We start from the raw sequence: 24,981 nt of genomic DNA on the forward strand, positions 1-24,981 counted from the left end.
ATTGGTGGCTGACTAAATACTTTTTTGCCCCACTGTATTTTTATGTGTTGGGGTACAGAGATGAGGTAGTCATTCAAAAATCCTGTTAAACACTATCATTACACACACAGTGAGTTAATGCAACATATTATGTGACTTGTTGAAGCATGCTTTCCCAGGAGATATATATTTTTTAAATAGCTGTGAAATGGTTGTTTCTGGTGAATTTTTAAGGGAAAATACATCTAAAACTTTTCTCTTATTTTGGTCAATATATCGCATCTGAAATGCCAATATTTTTCTGTATTTCATTAAAAGGTTGGTATAATTTTAACGTTTCAGTAAGTAACCAAGGTTGCAAGATCAAATCCCTGAGCTGACAATGTAAGAATCTGGCATTCTTCCCCTGTCATGTTCTGACCTTTGTTTTAGTTTGGTCAGGGCGTGAGATGGGGTGGGTAGTCTATGTTCTTTTTTCTATGTTGTGTTTATGTGTTTGGCCTGGTATGGTTCTCAATCAGAGGCAGCTGTCGTTCGTTGCCTCTGATTGAGAATCATACTTAGGTAGCCTTTTCCCACCTGTGCTTTGTGGGTGATTGTTTTCTGTTTAGGTTGTTTCTCAGACAGGACTGTTTCGTTGTCGTTTCGGTCTTTCACTTTGTTGTTTTGTTATTCAGTGTTCAGTTGATTTATTAAATATTAACATGGACACATACCACGCTGCGCATTGGTCCGATCTTGACTACTCCTCGTCAGAGGAGGACGAATTACGTTACAGCCCCTGAACAAGGCAGTTAACCCACTGTTCCTAGGCCATAATTGAAAATAAGAATCTGTTCTTAACTGACTTGCCTAGTTTAAAAGAATGCAGTGTAGTGGCTATAAATAAATAGGCTGAAGCATGGGGGTTGCCCATCTGTATTGTGCTAGATCAGTGGTCATGGAAATCCTGGGAGTTTGAGGAGGGTCGGCAGTGGCTGACCTGTTGAGATTGGCTCCTATGAGAGGCTGGGTGATCGCTGACCACTGCTATACAGGAAGAGGCAGTGAGTGTGTTTGTGCATACATGCATGTGTGTGTGTTTGTGTGGGTGGGTGTGGGGGGGGAGTGTGGTCATGCAGACCCAGATGATGTGCTCCAGTCCAGTGTGAAATTGGGCTTCTTCTGGGGCACTCTCCTGACTGCTCCTCTGCCTCCACACTGACAGAAAACACAGGCCTAACTGCACTATTCACAACTGCACCGGGCACACACTGTCCTCCACTGACTGCCGCTGCTCTCCGTCTGTCCTCTCAGTATTCCGCACCACACTTGGCACTGTCTGTCTGTCTGTCTCTTTCTGTCTGTCTGTCTGTCTGTCTGTCTGTCTGTCTGTCTGTCTGTCTGTCTGTCTGTCTCTCTGTCTGTCTGTTTGTCTGTCTGTCTCTTTATGTCTGTCTGTCTGTCTGTCTGTGCCAGTCTTCTACTGATCAAAATACAAATAATCTCTGTTTATTACTAAGCACGGTCTGTATCTGTCACTGCTAAACTATATATACAAAATTGTGTGGACACCCCTCCAAATTAGTGGATTTGGCTATTTTAGCCACACCTGTTGCTGACAGGTGTATAAAATCAAGCACACAACCATGCAAACAATAGAATGGCCTTACTGAGGAGCTCAGTGACATTCAACTGGGCGCCGTCATAGGATGCCACCTTTCCAACAAGTCAGTTTGTCAAATTTCTGCCCGGCTAGAGCTGCCCTGGTCAACAGTAAGTGCTGTTATTGTGAAGTGGAAACGTCTAGGAGTAACGTAGGCCACACAAGCTCACAGAACAGGACCGCTGAGTGCTGAAGCACGTAATGCGTAAAAATCGCCTGTCCTCACTTGCAACACTCACTACCAAGTTCTAAACTGCCCCTGGAAGCAATGTCAGCAGAATTACTGTTCATCGGGAGCTTCATGAAATGGGTTTCCATGGCTGACCATCCACACAGAAGCCTAAGATCACCATGTGCAATGCCAAGCGACAGCTGGAGCGATGTAAATCTCGCTGCCATTGGACTCTGAAGCAGTGGAAATGCATTCCCTGGAGTGATTAATCGCACTTCACCAAACCAGTAAATTATTTAAAAAAATATTTTTATGAACAGCATGACATGAAATGGAAGTGTTCAATCTGTATGATGAATCATCAACGCTCAGTGTGTGTGTGAGTGTGAGCGCTGTTGTAGCCTACCATATTTACTTAAATTCAAAGTGCACACATTATGCTGAAATAAACATGCGGCCTTGAAATGCAGTTAATACGGTTACAAAATTGTCTCCAACTTTTGAGAAGGGCCATGCTGTTGAGAAGAGCCATGCTGTTGAGAAGGGCCATGCTGTTGAGAAGGGCCATGCTGTTGAGAAGGGCCATGCTGTTGAGAAGGGCCATGCTGTTGAGAAGAGCCATGTTGTAGAGAAGGGCCATGCTGTTGAGAAGAGCCATGCTGTTGAGAAGTGCCATGCTGTTGAGAAGAGCCATGCTGTTGAGAAGAGCCATGCAGTTGAGAAGTGCCATGCTGTTGAGAAGGGCCATGCTGTTGAGAAGAGCCATGCAGTTGAGAAGTGCCATGCTGTTGAGAAGGGCCATGCTGTTGAGAAGAGCCATGCTGTTGAGAAGTGCCATGTTGTAGAGAAGGGCCATGCTGTTGAGAAGAGCCATGCTGTTGAGAAGAGCCATGCTGTTGAGAAGGGCCATGCTGTTGAGAAGAGCCATGCTGTTGAGAAGGGCCATGCTGTTGAGAAGGGCCATGCTGTTGAGAAGGGCCATGCTGTTGAGAAGGGCCATGTTATTGAGGATGGCAAGGGCCTCATCAAACGACTATTCGAGGAAGAGGAGAGCAGCACAGAGGATGAAGGTGCTGCAAAAGATGTGCAAGCAACACCAAACTCGTCAACAATGTTGCAGCAAGCCATCAACCAACAGGAATCCAACCTCCTGAAAATCCTCTATAAGGAGTTCTTCCTGTTTGAAGCCGCAACCAACAGTTACCTGCACCTGTTTGAGGCACTCGCCATCAAGGCCACCATCCAGGTCACCTTCAAGGACACCATCCAGAACACCATCCAAGTCACCATCCATGACACCATCCAGGCCATCATTCATGACACCATCCAGGCCACCTTCCAGTGCACCTTCAAGGATAGCATGCAGGCCATCATCCAGGCAACCATACAGGCCACCATCCACGACACCATCCAGGCCAACATAAATGACACCATCCAGGCCAAATTCCAGGTCACCTACAATGACACCATCCAGGCCACCATCCGGGTCACCTTCAAGGACACTATCCAGGACATTATCCAGGCCACCACCCAGGCCACCATCCATGATACCATCCAGGCCACCATCCACGACACCATCCAGGCCAACATAAATGATACCATCCAGGCCATCATCCATGATACCATCCAGGCCATCATCCATGACACCATCCAGGCCACCATCCATGATACCATCCAGGCCATCATCCATGATACCATCCAGGCCATCATCCATGATACCATCCAGGCCATCATCCATGATACCATCCAGACCATCATCCATGATACCATCCAGGCCATCATCCATGACACCATCCAGGCCATCATCCATGACACCATCCAGACCACCATCCATGATACCATCCAGGACATTTTCCAGGACACCTTCCAGGACACCATCCAGGACACCATCCAGGACACCACAGAGGTCAGGCAAGCCTTTTTTTAGTCGGTGGACAATTTATATCAAGATCAGGATCCGCCTGAGTGCAGAGGGCACTGTGGTTTTTGAGAGCCCACTTCAGAAGAAAGAATAACAGTTGAACAGGTAGGGCCTATATATGTGCATTATGGGTAGGTTTGTTTGCTACAGGGTGCCAGGTTATTTGATATGTACATTCCTAGAAAAAAACGTAATATCTAGAACCTAAAACGGTTCTTCGGCAGTCCCCATACTAGAACCCTTTGAGGAACCCTTTTTGGTTCCATGTAAAACACTTTACTTTTTTATTTATTTATCTGTTATTTACCAGGTAAATTGATTGAGAACATGTTCTCATTTACAGCAACGACCTGGGGAATAGTTACAGGGGAGAGGAGGGGGATTAATGAGCCAATTGTAAACTGGGGATTATTAGGTGACCTTGATCGTTTGAGGGCCAGATTGGGAATTTAGCCAGGACACCGGGGTTAACACCCCTACTCTTACGATAAGTGCCATGGGATCTTTAATGACCTCGGAGGGTCAGGACACCTGTTTAACATCCCATCCGAAAGACGGCACCCTATACAGGGCAGTGTCCTGCCCTGGGGCATTGGGATATTTTTTTTAGGAAAGAGTGCCTCCTACTGGCCCTCCAACACCACTTCCAGCAGCATCTGGTCTCCCATCCAGAAACTGACCAGGACCAACCCTGCTTAGCTTCAGAAGCAAGACAGCAGTGGTATGCAGAGTGGTATGTTCTACATGGAACTCAAAAAAGTTAGACCTGGAACCAAAAAGGAACAGCTGAAGAACCCTTTTGGAGCCCTTTTTTATAAGACTGTAGCCTATAACCTCAGTTTGTGTGGCTCGAGAAGGCTCTCTTTATGCTAGATTTGTTAGGCTGGGTTGGAGTTATTTATTTAATGTTATTATGTAGGCCTAGTCCAAGTTTGTGAAGCCAGAAGGTTCACGTTTTATTTATTTTCATGCCATGGCTGTCACGCCTTCTCCCGCTCCCCTTCTCCAGCGCTCCACGTCGCCGGTCTACTAACCACCGGCGCTGGCATCCATCATTACGCATACCTGGCATCCATCATTACGCACACCTGGCATCCATCATTACGCGCACCTGGTATCCATCTTTACGCACACGTGGACTTCATCATCACCTGGATGACCTTCCCTTTATGTAGCCCTCAGTGGCCTCAGTCATCAGACAGTGTTGGTTTGTTTTCATTCACGTTCTGTACGCTTCTCTTGTTTTGTTAATCTGCATTCTTCATTACTAAACTCATCTGCTACACCTGCTCCCTGAATCCCGGTGTTTATGTGACAGTGGCTATATTTGGGATATGATGTAGGCTAGCCTATGCATTTTGACCAATTGTTAAAAAATGTTTTGCCTAAGTGACTCAGTCTGTTTCAAAACTCCGACATGAATAGGCATAAACATTAAAAAAAAACAAGACACTGAGAGATCATTGACTTAAAAGCTCTAGAAATAGACTACCATACATTTACAGGCTAAAGTAGGTAAACGAATGATGACGAATGATAATGAATGATAATGAATGATAATAAATGATGACGAACGATAATGAATGATAATTAATGATAATGAACGATAATGAATGATAATGAATGATGACGAATGATAATGAATGATGACGAATGATGATGAATGATGACGAATGATAATGAATGATGACGAACGATAATGAACGATAATGAATGACGACGAATGACAATGAATGATAATGAATGCTGACGAAGGATAATTAAGGATAATGAATGATAATGAATGCAACATGAAAATGTTTATGTATTATTATCATGTATAATAATGTTGCCCAACTGGTTTTATATGAATGACAGTTCCGGTTTTGGCGGGAAATACCGGCTTACAAGGGAGATTTATTCCCTGGAAGGAAAATGTTTAAAATTAGGTGAAAATATAAAACCCTAGGTACAATGTTCTTTTCCTCCCTGCATTTGTTGTATTTGAAGGCTTGATGTTCAACAATAATTATAGACACAATATTGCTGCCCAGGGACACATTTTATTTTTATAACAACAAAGAAATGATGTGCCACATTTCCATGATAATATTGCAATGAATTATGATGTTTGATACAAACAAATTGTGGGCCTACTTCTCCAAAAATTAATTACAAAGCCGGGAAGACAACACAAGCCTGGGGGCACAGGGCAACAACGTTGGTGCCATCAACAACTTTGAGATCATTTGAAGTTGTGAAATTGGAGGAAAAGGAGGGGTGGCAAAGGGGGTAATGAGGGGACAATGACACCATATTCCCTATGAAGTGAACTACTTTTGACAGGGCTCTGGTCTAAAGTAGTAGACTATATAATCAAAAGGGAGCCATTCGGGGGACACCCTTGGTGTGGTGTGTGTTACCTCCAGTGTCTGAGCTTTGGGGTCCTTGGGGTCGCAGAGGGAGGTGTTGATGCGGTGGTTGTGCTTGACACAGCGCTGGCTGGTGTTCTGGGGCAAGGGGAAGGTCTGCCTGATCAGGGTCAGACGCCCGATAGACTTCATCACCAGTTCTTGGACGTCCTGGTCTGAGATTTCCTGCAGGATCCCAAAGAGTCCCACCCACACACACACACACACCCACACCCACACCCACACACCCACAGACAGACAGACAGACAGACAGACAGGCAGGCAGGCAGGCAGGCAGGCAGGCAGGCACACACACACACACACACACACACACACACACACACACAGACAGACAGACAGACAGACAGACAGACAGACAGAAACAGACAGACAGACAGACAGACAGACAGACACGCAGACAGACACGCACACACACACACACACACACACACACACACACACACACACACACACACACACACACAGAAACAGACAGACAGACAGACAGACAGACAGACAGACAGACAGACAGACAGACAGACACGCACACACATACACACACACACCACGGGAAAAAGTGGGTTCAGAAGAACAGAGGGAAACCAATTATTTGCAGTATAAACAAATACACAACTGATATAAAGGGATTTATTGTAATCATATACTGCAGTAATCGTATAGTAATCATATAGTAATCATATAGTAATTGTATAGTAATCCTATAGTAATCCTATAGTGATCAAATAGTAATCCTATAGTAATCATATAGTAATCCTATAGTAATTGTATAGTAAGCGTATAGTAATCCTTTAGTTATTGCATAGTAATCCTATAGTAATCGTATAGAAATTGTATAGTAATCCTATTGTAATCGTATAGTAATCCTATAGTAATTGTATAGTAATCCTATAGTAGTTGTATAGTCATCCTATAGTAATCCTATAGTAATTGTATAGTAATCGTATAGTAATCCTATGGTAATTGTATAGTAATCGTATAGTAATCCTATAGTAATCCTATAGTAATCGTATCGTAATCGTATAGTAATCCTATGGTAATCGTATAGTAATCGTATAGTAATCGTATAGTAATCGTATAGTAATCCTATAGTAATCCTATAGTAATTGTATAGTAAGCGTATAGTAATCGTATAGTAAGTTTATAGTAATCCTATAGTAATCCTATAGTAAGTTTGGCGGCAGGAAGCCTAGCGGTTAAAAGCATTGGATGCGTTGGGCCAGTAACCAAAAGGTGAAAAGTCTGTTCTCTTGAGCAAAGCACTTAACCCTAATTGCTCCTGTAAGTCACTGCGGAGAAGAGTGTCTTCTAAATGACTAAAATTTAAATGTAATCATCAATATGTCATGGATCAATTCATACGGTAAATTGCATTTATTATACTATTCCCATATTGTGTTAAGAAAGCACTTGCGCCTCGTGCATCTAGCCATTATTCATTTGATGTAAACCCTGATCACATGAGAGGGGAGTGAGTGAGGTGCATAGAAGAGAGAGAGCGCATGTGCATGTGTTCGTCCTTGTGGAACCTTGCTAATTTTAGCCTAAAGACATCTCCCTCTTTTTAGACCGGACATGCAGAGCGCGGGGAGCAGGGTCTGATGATTTAATGAATGCAGACGTCGGAACGTCCCTGGTGAAGGTAGCTCCAAAACTCCACCAAGCTGTTCTGGCTGACTGATTTTTATTTGCACGTTTCCTCTGCATGACATCGGTGATGGTGACCGCGTCCACTAATATCACTGCTCTGGTGGCCATTCTCCACATCCAAACAGAACGCAACGATACACCTGTCTGCCAACAGAGGAACAGCCAATCTAATTTCAAATGATTTAGCAACGTGATGTGTCAAATTCTGGTCTCTTTGTAATAGGCAACAGCCCAAACATTTCCCCCGGGAAAACGAGGAAGGGGATTATCTCGCTAAGCTCTGACAAAAAGCGGAATAAACACAGAAAAGTGCTAAGAAAGTTGCTGCCAAAAACATCTTTGCCGTTCCCCGAGCATAGCATGGTCAAGGGCCAGAAAATAAATACTGTCAGGGAGGCATTTGTTGTTTACACGTTTTTATTAGCAGGAGTACAAACTCCTCCAAAGTGCTGGTACGTACCAATTGACAAACGTCAACTCATTTGACTTTCAGTGGACATGTACTAAAAGCTCTTGGCATGTCGTCAGTGTAAATTATTGGGACATGACTGTGGTCCCTCTGGGGGACTCGGTGGTTAAAGCTTAATTAGGGTCAGGGATTTGCCCCGACTTGTTTTCTGTCAAACTTTCTGTCTAGATTACATGACATATCAGCCATGACTAGGAGTCCGCATGGCAAGGAGAATGTCATTTAACTTGACGTGTGATACTTTTGGACAAATGCTAAGGCGATTGACATTTAAAATAGGAGAGCGGGTTCTTCTCTGAATAGACCAAAGCGATTACAGATGCCGTATCTTAATTTGATCATCCTGTTGTTGCAGGAACTTCTAGCAAACTTGTACAGATGTCAGATCTTAACTTGAGCAGTTCTCTTTCTCTCCATGCCGGGGCAGTCGAATCATGGGGATCAGGGCTTGCTATCAAAATGATGTTCTCTCTTGTTCGCTCAAACGCTAAGCCTATTACTGCAACACAAACATTTACAAGAACGTATCCGAAATGCAGCCGTACACATCAACAACCATCATTTTATATATCTTATCTTACAAGATAGATATTGGTCTCCACTAGGCATACAAGAGTCTCCTGCATATTAAGGTTACGAATGAACTGTCAAACTTGAGATCAATCATGGGGTGGTCTAGCAGTTAGGGCTGCTGCCTTTAGGGTGAAAATATAGGTCTACCGCATGGGCTCGGTTCCGGCCCACATCCTTCTGGCATGAACAACTTAATCCCCTGATTGACTTGATGTAGTTACACGTTTCAGTCCAGGGTTCACTTTGGTTGCAAGCATCTTCTAGAGAGCGGTAATGAGGTGACCAATAATGGTTGCAATTAAGATCAGCTGTGCAGGTGAATTCAGTGTGTATTGATGGTTTAACGAGGCAACTGGTAATACTAAGGATGCTGCCTTATGAGGCAGAATTTCCAGGAAGGATGTCAAAATTGGCATGTCCCAATCACATGCATCCTTTGCTATCCCATAACACCTGGCGGCACAGCAAAAATGTGAAACAAATGTGGAATTAATGGCGGACAGAAGTCCCCCGCTTGGGATAACATTTTCCAGAAGAATAAGGATTACCCTTGCCTGTTTGATCGTTCGTCTGTAGCAAACTGGCTCAAATTAAGATCATACATCTGTAGGTTCAAGACAACAATGTCACCTAATATATTTATGAATAAATTTAAGCTACTTTCTATGCTCTTCAGTCTGAGTTAAAGTAATGCCAACAGTCTAGTATAGTTCTGGTATTACTGGCATATTGTTTAGCTTTGAATTCCTATCCATGGCATCTATGTATTCTGAGAGTGACGCTGTGCCGATTCACACGTCAACCTACTGTATTCAGGTTGGTCTTTTAACACGAGTCAGCAAGACCACCCCATGCAGGGACTGTGAATGTCTGGCTATGTCCCAATTATCTCTCTTTTCTCACAAAAGTGTACACTGTCTACTTCCCGTCACTGATTTGAAAGGATATGACAGGTACATGAAACCCCCACCATGTCCCAACAAATCCACTGCTATTAGAGTTGTGGGAAGTAGTGAACGAGAGATATATTATTAGGATGCACCCTCTAGTTCCCTCAAACCTATCCTGGTAACTACAGGGGACCATCCCCCAGCAGCCCCAAATCCATCCTGCTCTTATTTAGGAAGAGCGTGGAAAAACATCCCTCCGTCTCGGCGGACCCCATTTCAATTTCTCTTGAAGTGGTATTATTTTTTTCCTCACTTGCCAGTATTCATTTGGATCAGTGTGTTGGCATTTGTGCTCATTCACCCCGCCATGTGGAACAAGCCAAGCAGGGAGGCATGGAAGGAAAGGGCGAGAGAGAAAGAGAGAGAGAGAAGGCAGACTGTTCCAGTCTGTCTTCATGCCATACGTCCCCACATATAGAGGGTCAGTTATACGTCCCCACATATAGAGGGTCAGTTATACGTCCCCACATATAGAGGGGAACTGTCAGTTATGAACGCTCTGCTTTTCAATCCGAACTTCAGTGGGGTGAGTTGTAGATAAAGGAACATCATTATAGCCATCATCTCTCATTCATATTAAAGATAAAAACCTGGCCGTAGCTGTTCATTTATGTGTGTGTCTTTGTTTGTGTTCATTTTGAGGGTATTTGTGATACACAAATTGTGTTCATTTTGAGGGTATTTGTGATCCCCCCCCAGTGTTCTGCAGTACCCCCTACTGTTACCTCGGCAGACAGCTATAAGCATACCCACCCCTAACACAACAACAACACCACAACCCAGCATGCCACACTGTAGCCTTGGCTGCCTCCGCACTGACCTCATTGATGCTGATCCAGTGACAGTCGAATGCCATGAGATTCGTCTCCACAACCTGAAAAACACAACGATAGAGAGAGAAGAAGAAAAAACGATTAGAATATATATTCAGGAATTCAATACATATTTTGTCAGGATTGACCAGCCTGAGTAATATTATACATTTCTTAAATATGCATCTGATGGTGCAATTATCCACTTTAAAGCAAATTCTTTTGACTGTGTTCCCTTTCTGACGCGTCTGACTGTAAGTAGACTGCAGTCATGAAAGCTGTCAAGCTATTTAACCCACGGGAAAGTTCAGCGTTACAGTGGGATTGGAAGTTAAAGGCAATGGTCCCGCGTTAGCAGACAGTATACACGGTAAACACTGCATATGTCCTTTACATCTCTATCACGCAATCTGTAAGGCTTCAGTGATACACACTGAACAGAGACACACAATCTGTAAGGCTTCAGTGACACACACTGAACAGAGACACACAATCTCTAATGCTTCAGTGATACACACTGAATAGAGACCCTCATTTTATGGACATCATGAGACAGCTGGGTGGATCATGCTATATGGAAATGCTGTAGTCTCTCATAAAAAATGGAGTATGCTGTGGGTGGGAGAAAAACCCATGAATACTTTATACAAACAAGCATAAATATGTATCCATGTCAACTCTTAACTAGCGATAATATTTTGGCATCATGGAGCAGCTAATGGAGCGAGCGAACACTATAATTTGTGTAATTCCAGTGAGCAGAAATGACAGTTGCTGTAAAGCAAACACACAATGATAGAAATTAGGGTGGAGCACTGTGGGAGAACTTAAACTTAAACACACACACACACGCACACACATATATAGTGTGTTTACAGGTGAGCGAGTAGCGCGTGTTGTATGTAGATTGATGTCAAAACCCTCTCCCTCTCTCGCTCTCTCTCTCTCTCACACACACACACCACGCACACACACACACACACACCACACACACACACACACACACACACACACACACACACACACACACACACACACACACACACACACACACACACACACACACACACACAATCATAATAATAATAATAATAACAATAATATATCAAGTAAAATCAAACTTTGTTTGTCACATGCGCCGAATACAACAGGTAGACCTTACCATGAAATGCTTACTTACAAGCCCTTAACCAACAATGCAGTTCAAGAAAGAGTTAAGATAATATTTACTAAATCAACTAAAGTAAAAAATAAAATAACAAGAACGAGGCTATATACAGGGGATACCGGTAACAAGTTAATGTGCGGGGGTACTGGTCAGTACATGTAGGTAGGGGAAGAGGGACTATGCATAGATAATAAACAGTGAGTAGCAGTAACAATAACAAGTCAATGTGGGGGGGTACTGGTTAGTGCATGTAGGTAGGGGAAGAGGGACTATTCATAGATAATAAACAGTGAGTAGCAGTAACAATAACAAGTCAATGTGGGGGGGTACTGGTTAGTACATGTAGGTAGGGGAAGAGGGACTATGCATAGATAATAAACAGTGAGTAGCAGTAACAATAACAAGTCAATGTGGGGGGGTACTGGTTAGTACATGTAGGTAGGGGAAGAGGGACTATGCATAGATAATAGATAATAAACAGTGAGTAGCAGTAACAATAACAAGTCAATGTGGGGGGGTACTGGTTAGTACATGTAGGTAGGGGAAGAGGGACTATGCATAGATAATAAACAGTGAGTAGCAGTAACAATAACAAGTCAATGTGGGGGGGGTACTGGTTAGTACATGTAGGTAGTGGAAGAGGGACTATGCATAGATAATAAACAGTGAGTAGCAGTAACAATAACAAGTCAATGTGGGGGGGTACTGGTTAGTACATGTAGGTAGGGGAAGAGGGACTATGCATAGATAATAAACAGTGAGTAGCAGTAACAATAACAAGTCAATGTGGGGGGGTACTGGTTAGTACATGTAGGTAGGGGAAGAGGGACTATGCATAGATAATAAACAGTGAGTAGCAGTAACAATAACAAGTCAATGTGGGGGGGTACTGGTTAGTACATGTAGGTAGGGGAAGAGGGACTATGCATAGATAATAAACAGTGAGTAGCAGTAACAATAACAAGTCAATGTGGGGGGGTACTGGTTAGTACATGTAGGTAGTGGAAGAGGGACTATGCATAGATAATAAACAGTGAGTAGCAGTAACAATAACAAGTCAATGTGGGGGGGTACTGGTCAGTACATGTAGGTAGGGGAAGAGGGACTATGCATAGATAATAAACAGTGAGTAGCAGCAGTGTAAAAACAAAAGGAAATGTAAATTGTCCAGGTGGCCATTTGATTAACTGTTCAGCAGTCTTATGTCTTGGGGGTAGAAGCTGTTAAGGAGCCTTTTGGACTGAGACTTGGCGCTCCGGTACCGCTTGCCGTGCGGTAGCAAAGAGAACAGACTATGACTTGGGTGACTGGAGTCTTTGACCATTTTTTGGGCCTTCCTCATCATCATCATCATCAATAATGATAATATTAATCATTATTATAATTCGTCCTGTTACACATAAAAATGTGTTTCTTCATATCCCAACTACCCCTGACACACCCGTAGAGAGTGGGGTCAGGGCCAGGGTCACCCTTATCCGGCGCCCCTGGAGCAATGGGGTTCCTGCTTTGCTCAAGGGAACAGAGACAGATGTTTCACCTTGTTGGCTCTGGGATTCAAACCGGTGACCTTTCAGTTATGCTCTAACCCTGTTTGTTCTGCGTTTAAAGACATTTCTTATTCCCCACTCTCTTCTGTCTGTCTGTCTCGTCCGTCCGTCCGTCCGTCCGTCTGTCTCTTCTGTCTGTCTGTCTGTCTGTCTGTCTGTCTGTCTGTCTGTCTGTCTGTCTGTCTCTGTCTCTCTCTCTCTCTCAAGCTGCTTTATTGGCATGAAAAACATTATGTCAATATTGCCAAAGCAACAATGTATACAATATACATTGTAATAAAGAATAATAATAATAGTAATAACAAAATTAAATGGTAGGAAAATAATAAATCTAAAAGGCTAAACATGGAAAATGAAATCATAACTAACTTATAACTAACTAATTGTCATCCTCACCATTACATCAGTACTACAACTACAATCATCATTACTACTACTGCTACCACCATCATTTAAACTGCTCTCATTACCATCACCCCTACCCCTACCACATGTACCACTACCATTTGGAATAATAATCAACAACAACAATAATAATAATAATACAAATAATAATAATAATAATAATAGTGACAACAATAATACCACTAATAGTAATAACACTCATACTAATAATAATTTATTTACTATTTACTATGCAGATGTTATTATTCAGTGTCCCTTAGGCTATGTCAAACAAATACATATTTGGCTGCAAGAGGAGACATTGCTCCTTTGCCTATGATCATTTTTTGTTTTTCCTCTGGGTTTATAAATTAAAATGAGGAATAAATGTAGTAATTTCTGTGAATAATGAATCTCTTGTTGAGGAATATTTCTCACAGTAAAGGAGAAAGTGCATCTCTGTTTCTACCTCCCCTGTCGTGCAGTGACCACATACACACTCCTCTTTGGGTAGCCATGTCTTTGTATATATCTCTCTCTCTGCTCTGCTCTGCTCTGCTCTGCCCTCCCAAGCAGATCCCTAGCTTCTCTGTACATGTCTCAGTTCCCTTCTTCCTCTCCTCCTTCCACACATCTCCATCACTCTCCCATCTACAAGGACAAGTCTTCCTCTCCTCCTTCCACACATCTCCCATCTACAAGGACAAGTCTTCCTCTCCTCCTTCCACACATCTCCCATCTACAAGGACAAGTCTTCCTCTCCTCCTTCCACACACCTCCATCACTCTCCCATCTACAAGGACAAGTCTTCCTCTCCTCCTTCCACACATCTCCCATCTACAAGGACAAGTCTTCCTCGCCTCCTTCCACACATCTCCATCACTCTCCCATCTACAAGGACAAGTCTTCCTCTCCTCCGTCCACACACCTCCATCACTCTCCCATCTACAAGGACAAGTCTTTCTCTCCTCCTTCCACACATCTCCCATCTACAAGGACAAGTCTTCCTCTCCTCCTTCCACACATCTCAATCACTCTCCCATCTACAAGGACAAGTCTTCCTCTCCTCCTTCCACACACCTCCATCACTCTCCCATCTACAAGGACAAGTCTTTCTCTCCTCCTTCCACACATCTCCCATCTACAAGGACAAGTCTTCCTCTCCTCCTTCCACACATCTCCATCACTCTCCCATCTACAAGGACAAGTCTTCCTCTCCTCCATCATTCTCCCATCTACAAGGACAAGTCTTCCTCTACTCCTTCCACACACCTCCATCACTCTCCCATATACAAGGACAAGTCTTCCTCTCCTCCTTCCACACATCTCCCATCTACAAGGACAAGTCTTCCTCTACTCCTTCCACACACCTCCATCACTCTCCCATCTACAAGGACAAGTCTTCCTCTCCTCCATCACTCTCCCATCTACAAGGACAAGTCTTCCTCTACTCCTTCCACACACCTCCATCACTCTCCCATATACAAGGACAAGTCTTCCTCTCCTCCTTCCACACATCTCCCATCTACAAGGACAAGTCTTCCTCTACTCCTTCCACACACCTCCATCACTCTCCCATCTACAAGGAAAAGTCTTCCTCTCCTCCTTCCACACATCTCCCATCTACAAGGACAAGTCTTCCTCTCCTCCTTCCACACACCTCCATCACTCTCCCATCTACAAGGACCAGTCTTCCTCTTCGCCGGCAGCACCACATGTTGCTCAATGTATTTAATTCAACCTAATTGTCTAGGTGACTAAAGCTGGGGTGTCATAAAACACTTTAGTCATAAACAAAAGCAACAGCTGGAGAGTATGACAGCGGAGCGTTAATAGTGTTTTAATCTCCTACAAAGACTCAATAAAACTTCATAATTACACTGCAGACAAGTCCCATAAAACAACCTGTCAATTGGACTGAGGCAGTGAGATAAGGCAAACAGAGAAGGAGAGGTTTTTCACTCTCCTCCTGTCACTCTATCTGTTCTCTCCCTCTGTCTCCCTCTCCAATCCCTCTCTCTTTCTCTGTCACCCCCTATCTGTCTCCCTCTCCAAACCCTCTCTCTTTCTCTGTCACCCCCTCTCTGTCTCCCTCTCCAATCCCTCTCTCTTTCTCTGTCACCCCCTCTCTGTCTCCCTCTCTCTTTCTCTGTCACCCCCTCCAATCCCTCTCTCTTTCTCTGTCTCCCTCTCCAATCCCTCTCTCTTTCTCTGTCACCCCCTATCTGTCTCCCTCTTCAATCCCTCTCTCTTTCTCTGTCTCCCTCTCCAATCCCTCTCTCTTTCTCTGTCTCCCTCTCCAATCACTCTCTCTTTCTCTGTCACCCCTCTCTGTCTCCCTCTCCAATCCCTCTCTCGATCACCCCTCTCTGTCTCCCTCTCCAATCCCTCTCTCTTTCTCTTTCTCTGTCTCCCTCTCCAATCCCTCTCTCTTTCTTTGTCACCCCCTTTCTCTCCCTCTCTCTTTCTCTGTCTCCCTCTCCAATCCCTCTCTCTTTCTCTGTCTCCCTCTCCAATCCCTCTCTCTTTCTCTGTCTCCCTCTCTCTTTCTCTGTCACCCCCTCCAATCCCTCTCTCTTTCTCTGTCTCCCTCTCCAATCCCTCTCTCTTTCTCTGTCACCCCCTCTCTGTCTCCCTCTCCAATCCCTTTCTCTTTCTCTTACTACCACTTGTCAATCATGGTCTCCCTCCCTCCCTCTTTCTTTCTCTCTCTTCCTCGCTCCACTCTGTCCACTGGTCACTCAGCCGGGTAGTAACCATGACAACCAAGTGGGTGTCATCGGTGAGGGCCATGATGACACTGGAAGCCCATCTCTGTGCCAGACATAATAGGAACTATTTACAGCCCTGGCCCAGACTCACTGACTGGTCATTTATTTCTGAACTCTATTTCTGCCCTGCTCCCTAGTCTCTCTCTCTCTCTCTCTCTCTCTCTCCCTTTCTCTCTCTCTCCCGCTCTCTCTCTCTCTCCCGCTCTCTATCTCTCTCTCCCATCCCCCCCTCTCTCTCTCTCTCTCCCTTTCTCTGTCTCTCTCCAGCTCTCTCTCTCTCCCGCTCTCTCACTCTCTCCTGCTCTCTCTCTCTCCTGGTCTCTAACTCTCTCCCGCTCTCTCTCTCTATCTCCCCCTCTCTCTCTCTCCCATCCCCCCTCTCTATATCTCTCTCCCACTCATCCCCCTCTCTCTCCCACCACCCATCTCTCTTTATCTCCCCCGCAATCTCTCTCTGATGACTTGCAAGTTTACTGCCTGCTATGTTTTCATGATGATCCTGCTGACTTCCAGCACAGTATTTGTGTGAAGTGGTATGTGAAACATGCTCGCCACACAGAGCACAGATGGGGCTATGCTTCACTGAAGAGACGGAGTGTGCGTGTGTGTGTGCATGTGTGTATGTGGGTGTGTGTGTGTTCATGAGTACATGCCAGCCCACCTCAGGCTCTCTGTGTTCATTCACGCCCATTAGTACTCTCCCCAGCTTGTCCAAGGGCAGATGTTTCTGCCTAATTAGAGAAAGGCCAGAATTCCGGGGGAAGATGTGCTCCTCTGGGGATTGGCTGCTGTAACCAACACGTCAGTTCAAGGTTGTTAACACTCAACTGATGACGAAAATAGAGCGGCCAACAAGAAATCTGGACCAAAAGCAAGCCGCTCTCTACGGCACCACCCAACAAGGCCTGGGACATTAAACTTTGCCTCGCTGCATTAGTCCACGGCCAAGGAGAAGGCTATTGATTTTGGCAGTGTGTTCGGACACAGAGACGCTCCTCCTGATGGTCCGGCTTGCTGGTTTGGAGCCATGTGCAGGGTCTCGAACAACACAGGGGGGGATTCTTTCAACCAGAAAACTTTCTGCCAGAAAGAATGCAAGCAGAAAGTAAGCAGATTCATTACCTACAGTGGCAAGAACAAGGTATGTGAACCCTTTGGAATGACCAGGATTTCTGCATAAATTGGTCATCAAATTTGATCCGATCTTCATCTAAGTCACAACAATAGACAAACACAGTCTGCTTAAACTAAATAACATAAAAAATTATACTTTTTCACGTCTTTATTGAACACACCGTGTAAAGATTCACAGTGTAGGGTGGAAATAGTATGTGAACCCCTTGGATTTAAAATAACTGGTTGACCATCCTTTCTTTGGCAGCAATAAACTCAACCAAACGTTTTCTGTAGTTGCGAATCAGACCTGCACAACGGTCAGGAGGACCGCAAAACTGTTTCATTTCAGCAATATTCTTAGGATGCTCTTGAGGTTATGCCACAGCATTTTAAATCAGGTTGAGGTCAGAACTCCGACTGGGCCACTCCAGAAGGGGTATTTTCTTCTGTTGAAGCCATTCTGTTGTTGATGTATTTCTGTGTTTTGGGTCGTTGTCGTGGTGCATCATCCAACTTCTGTTGAGTTTCAATTGGCGGACAGATAGCCTTACATTCTTCTGCAAAATGTCTTGACAAAACTCAATTTTACGTAGATGATAGCAAGCTGTCCAGGCCTTGAGGCAGCAAGCAGCCCCAAACCATGATTCACCCTCAACCATACTTTAAGGTTGGAATGAGGTTTTGATGTTGGTGTGCTGTGCCTTTTTTTTCTCCACACATAGTGTTGTGTTTTTCTTCCAGTTCTTCCAGTTCTTCCAGTTTAATCTGCCCACAGAATATTTTGCCAGAAGCGCTGTGGAACATCCAGGTGCTCTTTTGCGAACTCCCCATGTGCAGCAATGTTTTTCTTGGACAGCAGTGGCTTCTTCCGTGGTGTCCTCCCATGAACACCATTCTTGTTTAGTGTTTTACGTATCGTAGACTCATCAATAGAGATGTTAGCATGTTCCAGAGATTTCTGTAAATCTTTAGCTGACATTCTAGGATTCTTCTTAACCTCATTGAGCATTCTACACTGTGCTCTTGCAGTCATCTTTGCAGGACGGCCACTCCTAGGGAGAGTAGCAACAGTGCTGAACTTTCTCCATTTATAGATAATGTATCTTACCGTGGACTGATGAACATCACGGCTTTAAGAGATACTTTTGTAACCCTTTCCAGCTTTATGCAAATCAACAATTCTTAATCTTAGGTCTTCTGAGATCTCTTTTGTTCGAGGCATTGTCCACATCAGGTAATGCTTCTTGTGAATAACAAACTCTAGTTTTGTGAGTGTTTTTTATAGGGCAAGGCAGCTCTAACCAACATCTCCAATCTCATCTCATTGATTGGATGCCAGTTTAGCAAACTCCTGACTCCAATTAGGTTTTGGAAAAGTAATTAGCCTAGGGGTTCACATTTCCTACCTACACTGTGAATGTTTAAAGGATGTATTCAATATAGAAAAGAAAAATACAATAATTTATGTGTTATTAGTTTAAGCACACTGTGTTTGTCTATTGTTGTGACTAAGATGAAGATCAGATCAAATTTTATGACTAATTTATCCAGAAATCCAGATAATTCCAAAGGGTTCACATACTTTTTCTTGCCACTGTAAGCAAGGATAAACTCAGCCTAAGGTTAAAAGGCTTGAAGCAGGGCTCTCATTAAGACACCAGTGAGGTTTGCCTTGCTCTGCGCTAGGAAAGCAGAGGGCTTAAGTGAGTGAGTGAGTCCTGCACGGTAATTCTTTTTATTTGACTGACAGCTAGCTAGGTAACTGGCGTTGTGTCTCATAGATCAAAGCATCTGTGATTAGACTGTGAGAGATAGAGCTCCTCATCCACCATCAGTATCACACTTAAATCAGACACATGGTGTTGTATCTGTTCCAGAACCCTGGGAAACAGGATATATCTGTTCCAGAACCATGGGAACCTGGATATATGTGTTTCATAACCCTGGGAATCTGGATATATCTGTTCCAGAACCCTGGGAACCTGGATATATCTGTTCCAGAACCATGGGAACCTGGATATATGTGTTTCATAACCCTGGGAATCTGGATATATCTGTTCCAGAACCCTGGGAACCTGGATATATCTTTTCCAGAACCATGGGAATCTGGATATATCTGTTCCAGAACCATGGGAACCTGGATATATCTGTTCCAGAACCCTGGGAAACTGGAAATATCTGTTCCAGAACCATGGGAACCTGGAAATATCTGTTCCAGAACCATGGGAACCTGGATATATCTGTTCCAGAACCATGGGAACCTGGAAATATCTGTTCCAGAACCATGGGAACCTGGATATATGTGTTTCATAACCCTGGGAATCTGGATATATCTGTTCCAGAACCCTGGGAACCTGGATATATCTTTTCAAGAACCATGGGAACCTGGATATATGTGTTTCATAACCCTGGGAATCTGGATATATCTGTTCCAGAACCATGGGAACCTGGAAATACCTGTTCCAGAACCATGGGAACCTGGATATATGTGTTTCATAACTCTGGGAATCTGGATATATCTGTTCCAGAACCCTGGGAACCTGGATATATATTTTCCAGAACCATGGGAACCTGGATATATGTGTTTCATAACCCTGGGAATCTGGATATATCTGTTTCATAACCCTGGGAATCTGGATATATCTGTTCCAGAACCATGGGAACCTGGAAATATATGTTCCAGAACCATGGGAACCTGGATATATCTGTTCCAGAACCATGGGAACCTGGAAATATCTGTTCCAGAACCATGGGAACCTGGATATATCTGTTCCAGAACCATGGGAACCTGGAAATATCTGTTCCAGAACCCTGGGTACCTGGACTCTCCATTGAGAAACGATAAGTTCTCCTCCCCCAATAAAGAATTTCCCATGGCACCTTGAGATGTTGGGGAAGATGAGCGACAGTGATCTGTTAAGGCCATACCCCTATCGTGTATGAAGGGGGGTTATCAGCGAAATTGGTCCTCCATGGAAAATTAGCTGTGTACTTCCAATTTCACGCCCGACTTCAAATAAAATCAGGCCAAAAGCGATGGCGCTCGCAAAAAAAGGAACGAGAACAAAAACAAGCTAATCTATTGTCTATTATTTTTAGATTCATCAGATCAATGTTATTTGCATGAGAGGAGAATCCTTCAGCCATTAGTCATGCTGTATGAGGCTACTGGTAATGACACAACACAGAGGGATCTGAATGGAGGGGGGACAACGTACCTGAGACTAGCTGCTTTTGCATAGCTCTGATTATTGTTACTATCTCACATGTTCAACCTGCATGTCTGCTCTCTGACAGTGAGAGCAGGAACAGCATGAAGTGCCAGTAGTCATCTAGCAGACTGGTGATGGAGACGATGATCACAATTACACCACACCCATGGAGATTGCAGAAAAACAGGGCTAGGCTAAGTTTAGCTAGACCACTCACCCACTGGAGACAGAAGGCCTTGGCATACACCTTTATTGTCCCAATTGGGAGATGTGTAGTGCAGTCAGGGTAAACAACAATAAGCACCATAGCCACCATAAAACAGCTGATAGAGTCCCTTCAGGAAGTATCATCTGGCAATACTCATCTCATATGTATATCCTGTTTTCTATACTATTCTACGGTATCTCATTCACTTAATAATGTTTACATATCTTGCATTACTCATCTCATATGTATATACTGTTTTCTATACTATTCTACGGTATCTCATTCACTTAATAATGTTTACATATCATGCATTACTCATCTCATATGTATATACTGTTTTATATACTATTCTACTGTATCTTAGTCCATTCCACTCTGACATCGATCGTTTTTTAAAGAAAAGCACATTTTTTGTCCATTAAAATAACATCAAATTGATCAGAAATACAGTGTAGACATTGTTAATGTTGTAAATGACTATTGTAGCTGCTGTAAACGGCAGATTTTTAATGGAATATTTACATAGGCGTACAGAGGCCCATTAGCAGCAACCATCACTCCTGTGTTCCAATGGCACGTTGTGTTAGCTAATCCACGTTTATAATTTTAAAAGGCTAATTGATCATTAGAAAACCCTTTTGCAATTATGTTAGCACAGCTGAAAACTGTTGTTCTGATTAAAATAGCAAGAAAACTGCCCTTCTTTAGACTAGTTGAGTATCTGAAGCATCAACATTTGTGGGTTCGATTACAGGCTCAAAATGGCCAGAAACAAAGAACTTTCTTCTGAAACTCGTCAGAGTATTCTTGTTCTGAGAAATGAAGGCTATTCCATTCCGGGGCCTCCCGGGTGGCGCAGTGGTTAAGGGCGCTGTACTGCAGCGCCAGCTGTGCCATCAGAGTCCCTGGGTTCGCGCCCAGGCTCTGTCGTGACCGGGAGGTCCGTGGGGCGATGCACAATTGGCCTAGCGTCGTCCGGGTTAGGGAGGGCTTGGTCGGTAGGGATGTCCTTGTCTCATCATGCACCAGCGACTCCTGTGGCGGGCCGGGCGCAGTGCGCGCTAACCAAGGTTGCCAGGTGCACGGTGTAGCCTCCGACACATTGGTGCGGCTGGCTTCCGGGTTGGATGCGCGCTGTGTTAAGAAGCAGTGCGGCTGGTTGGGTTGTGTATCGCGTGACTTTCAACCTTCGTCTCTCCCGAGCCCGTATGGGAGTTGTAGCGATGAGACAATTGGATACTTGGGGAGAAAAAGGGGTAAAAATGCAACATTTTTTTTTTTTTTTTTACATTTAAAAAAAGATATTGCCAAGAAACCGAAGATCTGGTACAATGCTGTGTACTACTCCCTTCACAGAACAGCGCAAACAGCGCAAAACCAGAATAGAAAGAGGAGTGGGAGGCCCTGGGGGCACAACTGAGCAAGAAGACAAGTACATTAGAGTGTCTAGTTTGAGAAATAGATGCCTCACAAGTTCTCAACTGGCAGCTTCATAAAATTGTACCTGCAAAACACCAGTCTCAACGTCAACACTGAAGAGGTGATTCTGGGATGCTGGCCTTCTAGGCAGAGTTCCTCTGTCCAGTCAGTTATTTTGCCCATCTTAATCTTTTATTTTTATTGGCCAGTCTGAAATATGGCTTTTTCTTTGCAACTCTGCCTAGAGTTACAGCCTGAATTTAAAATGAATTTAAAATGTATTAAATTTAGATTTTGTGTCACTGGCCTACACACAATACCCCATAATGCCAAAGTGGTATTATGTTTTTTACATTTTTACAAATTGATAACAAATGACAAGCTGAAATGTCTTCAGTCAATTAGTATAAATCTGCTTAACTTCTTGACCATACTTGAGACGCAGACGTCTCAAGTAGGCACCTGGAAATGCAAATGCGCTACGCTAAATGCTAAATGTACTCGTTACAACTCAAACCTTGATCAAAATTCACAAGCAGGGTATTGAATTAAAGCTACACTCGTTGTGAACCTAGCCAGCAAGTCAGATTTTTAAAATGCTTTTCGGCGAAAGCATGAGAAGCTATTATCTGATAGCATGCACCCCCCAAAATACCAGCACGACACGTAAACAACAGATTTTGCGGTAGCCGGCGCTACCCAAAACGCATAAATAAAATATAAAACATTCATTACCTTTGACGAGCTTCTTTCTTGGCACTCCTATATGCCCCATAAACATCACTATTGGGTATTTTTTTCGTTTAAATCGGTCCATATATACCCAAAATAGCTTTGTATGGAAGCTGTGTCATTCAGAAAAAAACATTGTTTTTAAACGCTGCGTAATTTTTTAAAATTAAAAAAGTCGACGATAAACTTTCACAAAACACTTCGAAATCCTTTTGTAATCCAACTTTAGGTATTAGTAAACGTTTATAATCTATCAAAATGATTACAGGGCGATGTATATTCAATAGCTCCTCGCTTGCAAATCCTTGGCTGCCATAGTCCTCAGTAACAACATCCGGGTGAAGACTGGAAGAAACGGATGCCAGATAGATGGATTTTCCAACAATTAATTCAATTGAAAATGACGACAATGGCGACATCGTGTGGAATTTGTATGAATTGCATGCAGGTCGATATTAAATTTTGTCTTCTTTTAACAACTCGTGGAAGTGACTTATGGAAATTATTTTTAGCTTTCAGAGAGCAGTTTTTCTTGCGTTTTTCAATGAAACACACGATCTGTTATAGTCACAGCCGTGATTTAACCAGTTTTAGAAACTTCAGAGTGTTTTCTATCCACACATACTAATCATATGCATATACTATATTCCTGGCATGAGTAGCAGGACGCTGAAAAGTTGCGCGATTTTTAACAGAATGTTCGAAAAAGGAGGGGGTAGAAGTAAGAGGTTTTTAACAAGTCACATAAAAAATTGCATGGACTAGCACATCTCTGTACCCCACAAACAATTATGTGTAAGGTCCCTCAGTCGAGCAGTCTTGGTAGATGGGTAAAAATAAAAAAAAGCAGACATTAAATATCCCTTTGAGCATGGCAACCTGGTTCAGTCTGCTTTCCACCGGACACTAGGAGAGTTAAAGACAATGAATGTTCCTGAGTGGCAGAGTTACAGTTCTGACTTAAATCTACTTGAAAATCTATGGAAAGACCTGAAAATGCTTGTCTAGCAATGATCAATAACCAATTTGACAGAGCATGAAGAATTTGGAAAAGAATAATAAGCAAATGTTGCACAATTCAGTTTCATTAAACTAGCAAAAATGTCTAAAAACACGTTTTCACATTGTCATTATGGGGTGTTGTGTGTAGTAGGATGAGACAAACATTCAGGCTGTAACACAACAACGTGGAACAATGTGGAATAAGTCAAAAGGCAGCGCATACACACAAATACATAGAACGGGGTTGGTTAGTCTTAAATCAAAACGTGAAAAGATTGGCTTTGATTTGACTATTTTCTTCTCCTGCATGTCTACTTTATGACATCATAAACATCATATTATACACAACATCTTATCTAAATGTTTTGAGGGGGGGCATGGCTACTTTATGACATCATAAACATCATATTATACACAACATCTTATCTAAATGTTTTGAGGGGGGGCATGGCTACTTTATGACATCATAAACATCATATTATACACAGCAACTTATCTAAATGTGTTGAGAGGGGTATGGCTACTTTGTGACATCATAAACATCATATTATACACAACATCTTAACTAAATGTTTTGAGGGGGGGCATGGCTACTTTATGACATCATAAACATCATATTATACACAGCAACTTATCTAAATGTTTTGAGGGGGGCATGCCTACTTTATGACATCATAAACATCATATTATACACAACATCTTATCTAAATGTTTTTCGTTGTGGGGGGGATTCATAAATGTTGGGTTATTTGTGATTATTGGTGCAATTTAACTTTATTATATTACTTAGTTGGATGCACCCGTGCGAGGATGAACCCCTCCATTAATTATAATCCATAT

General features: G+C 43.2%; 1 protein-coding gene across 1 annotated transcript in view; it reads right to left on the reverse strand.

The window, feature by feature from the left end:
* Nucleotides 1-24,981, reverse strand: part of LOC139411904 (glutamate receptor ionotropic, delta-2-like) — a 275,808-nt gene that overhangs the window by 200,201 nt on the left and 50,626 nt on the right. The window contains exons 3-4 of the mRNA XM_071158656.1: nucleotides 10,588-10,641; nucleotides 6,120-6,293 (exon numbers count right to left, since the gene is read on the reverse strand). Of these exons, the coding sequence (XP_071014757.1) occupies nucleotides 6,120-6,293; nucleotides 10,588-10,641 (228 nt within the window). The remainder of the gene's footprint in view (nucleotides 1-6,119; nucleotides 6,294-10,587; nucleotides 10,642-24,981) is intronic.

The sequence above is a fragment of the Oncorhynchus clarkii genome, chromosome 6 (assembly GCF_045791955.1).
Source record: "Oncorhynchus clarkii lewisi isolate Uvic-CL-2024 chromosome 6, UVic_Ocla_1.0, whole genome shotgun sequence".
Lineage (NCBI taxonomy): Eukaryota > Metazoa > Chordata > Actinopteri > Salmoniformes > Salmonidae > Oncorhynchus > Oncorhynchus clarkii.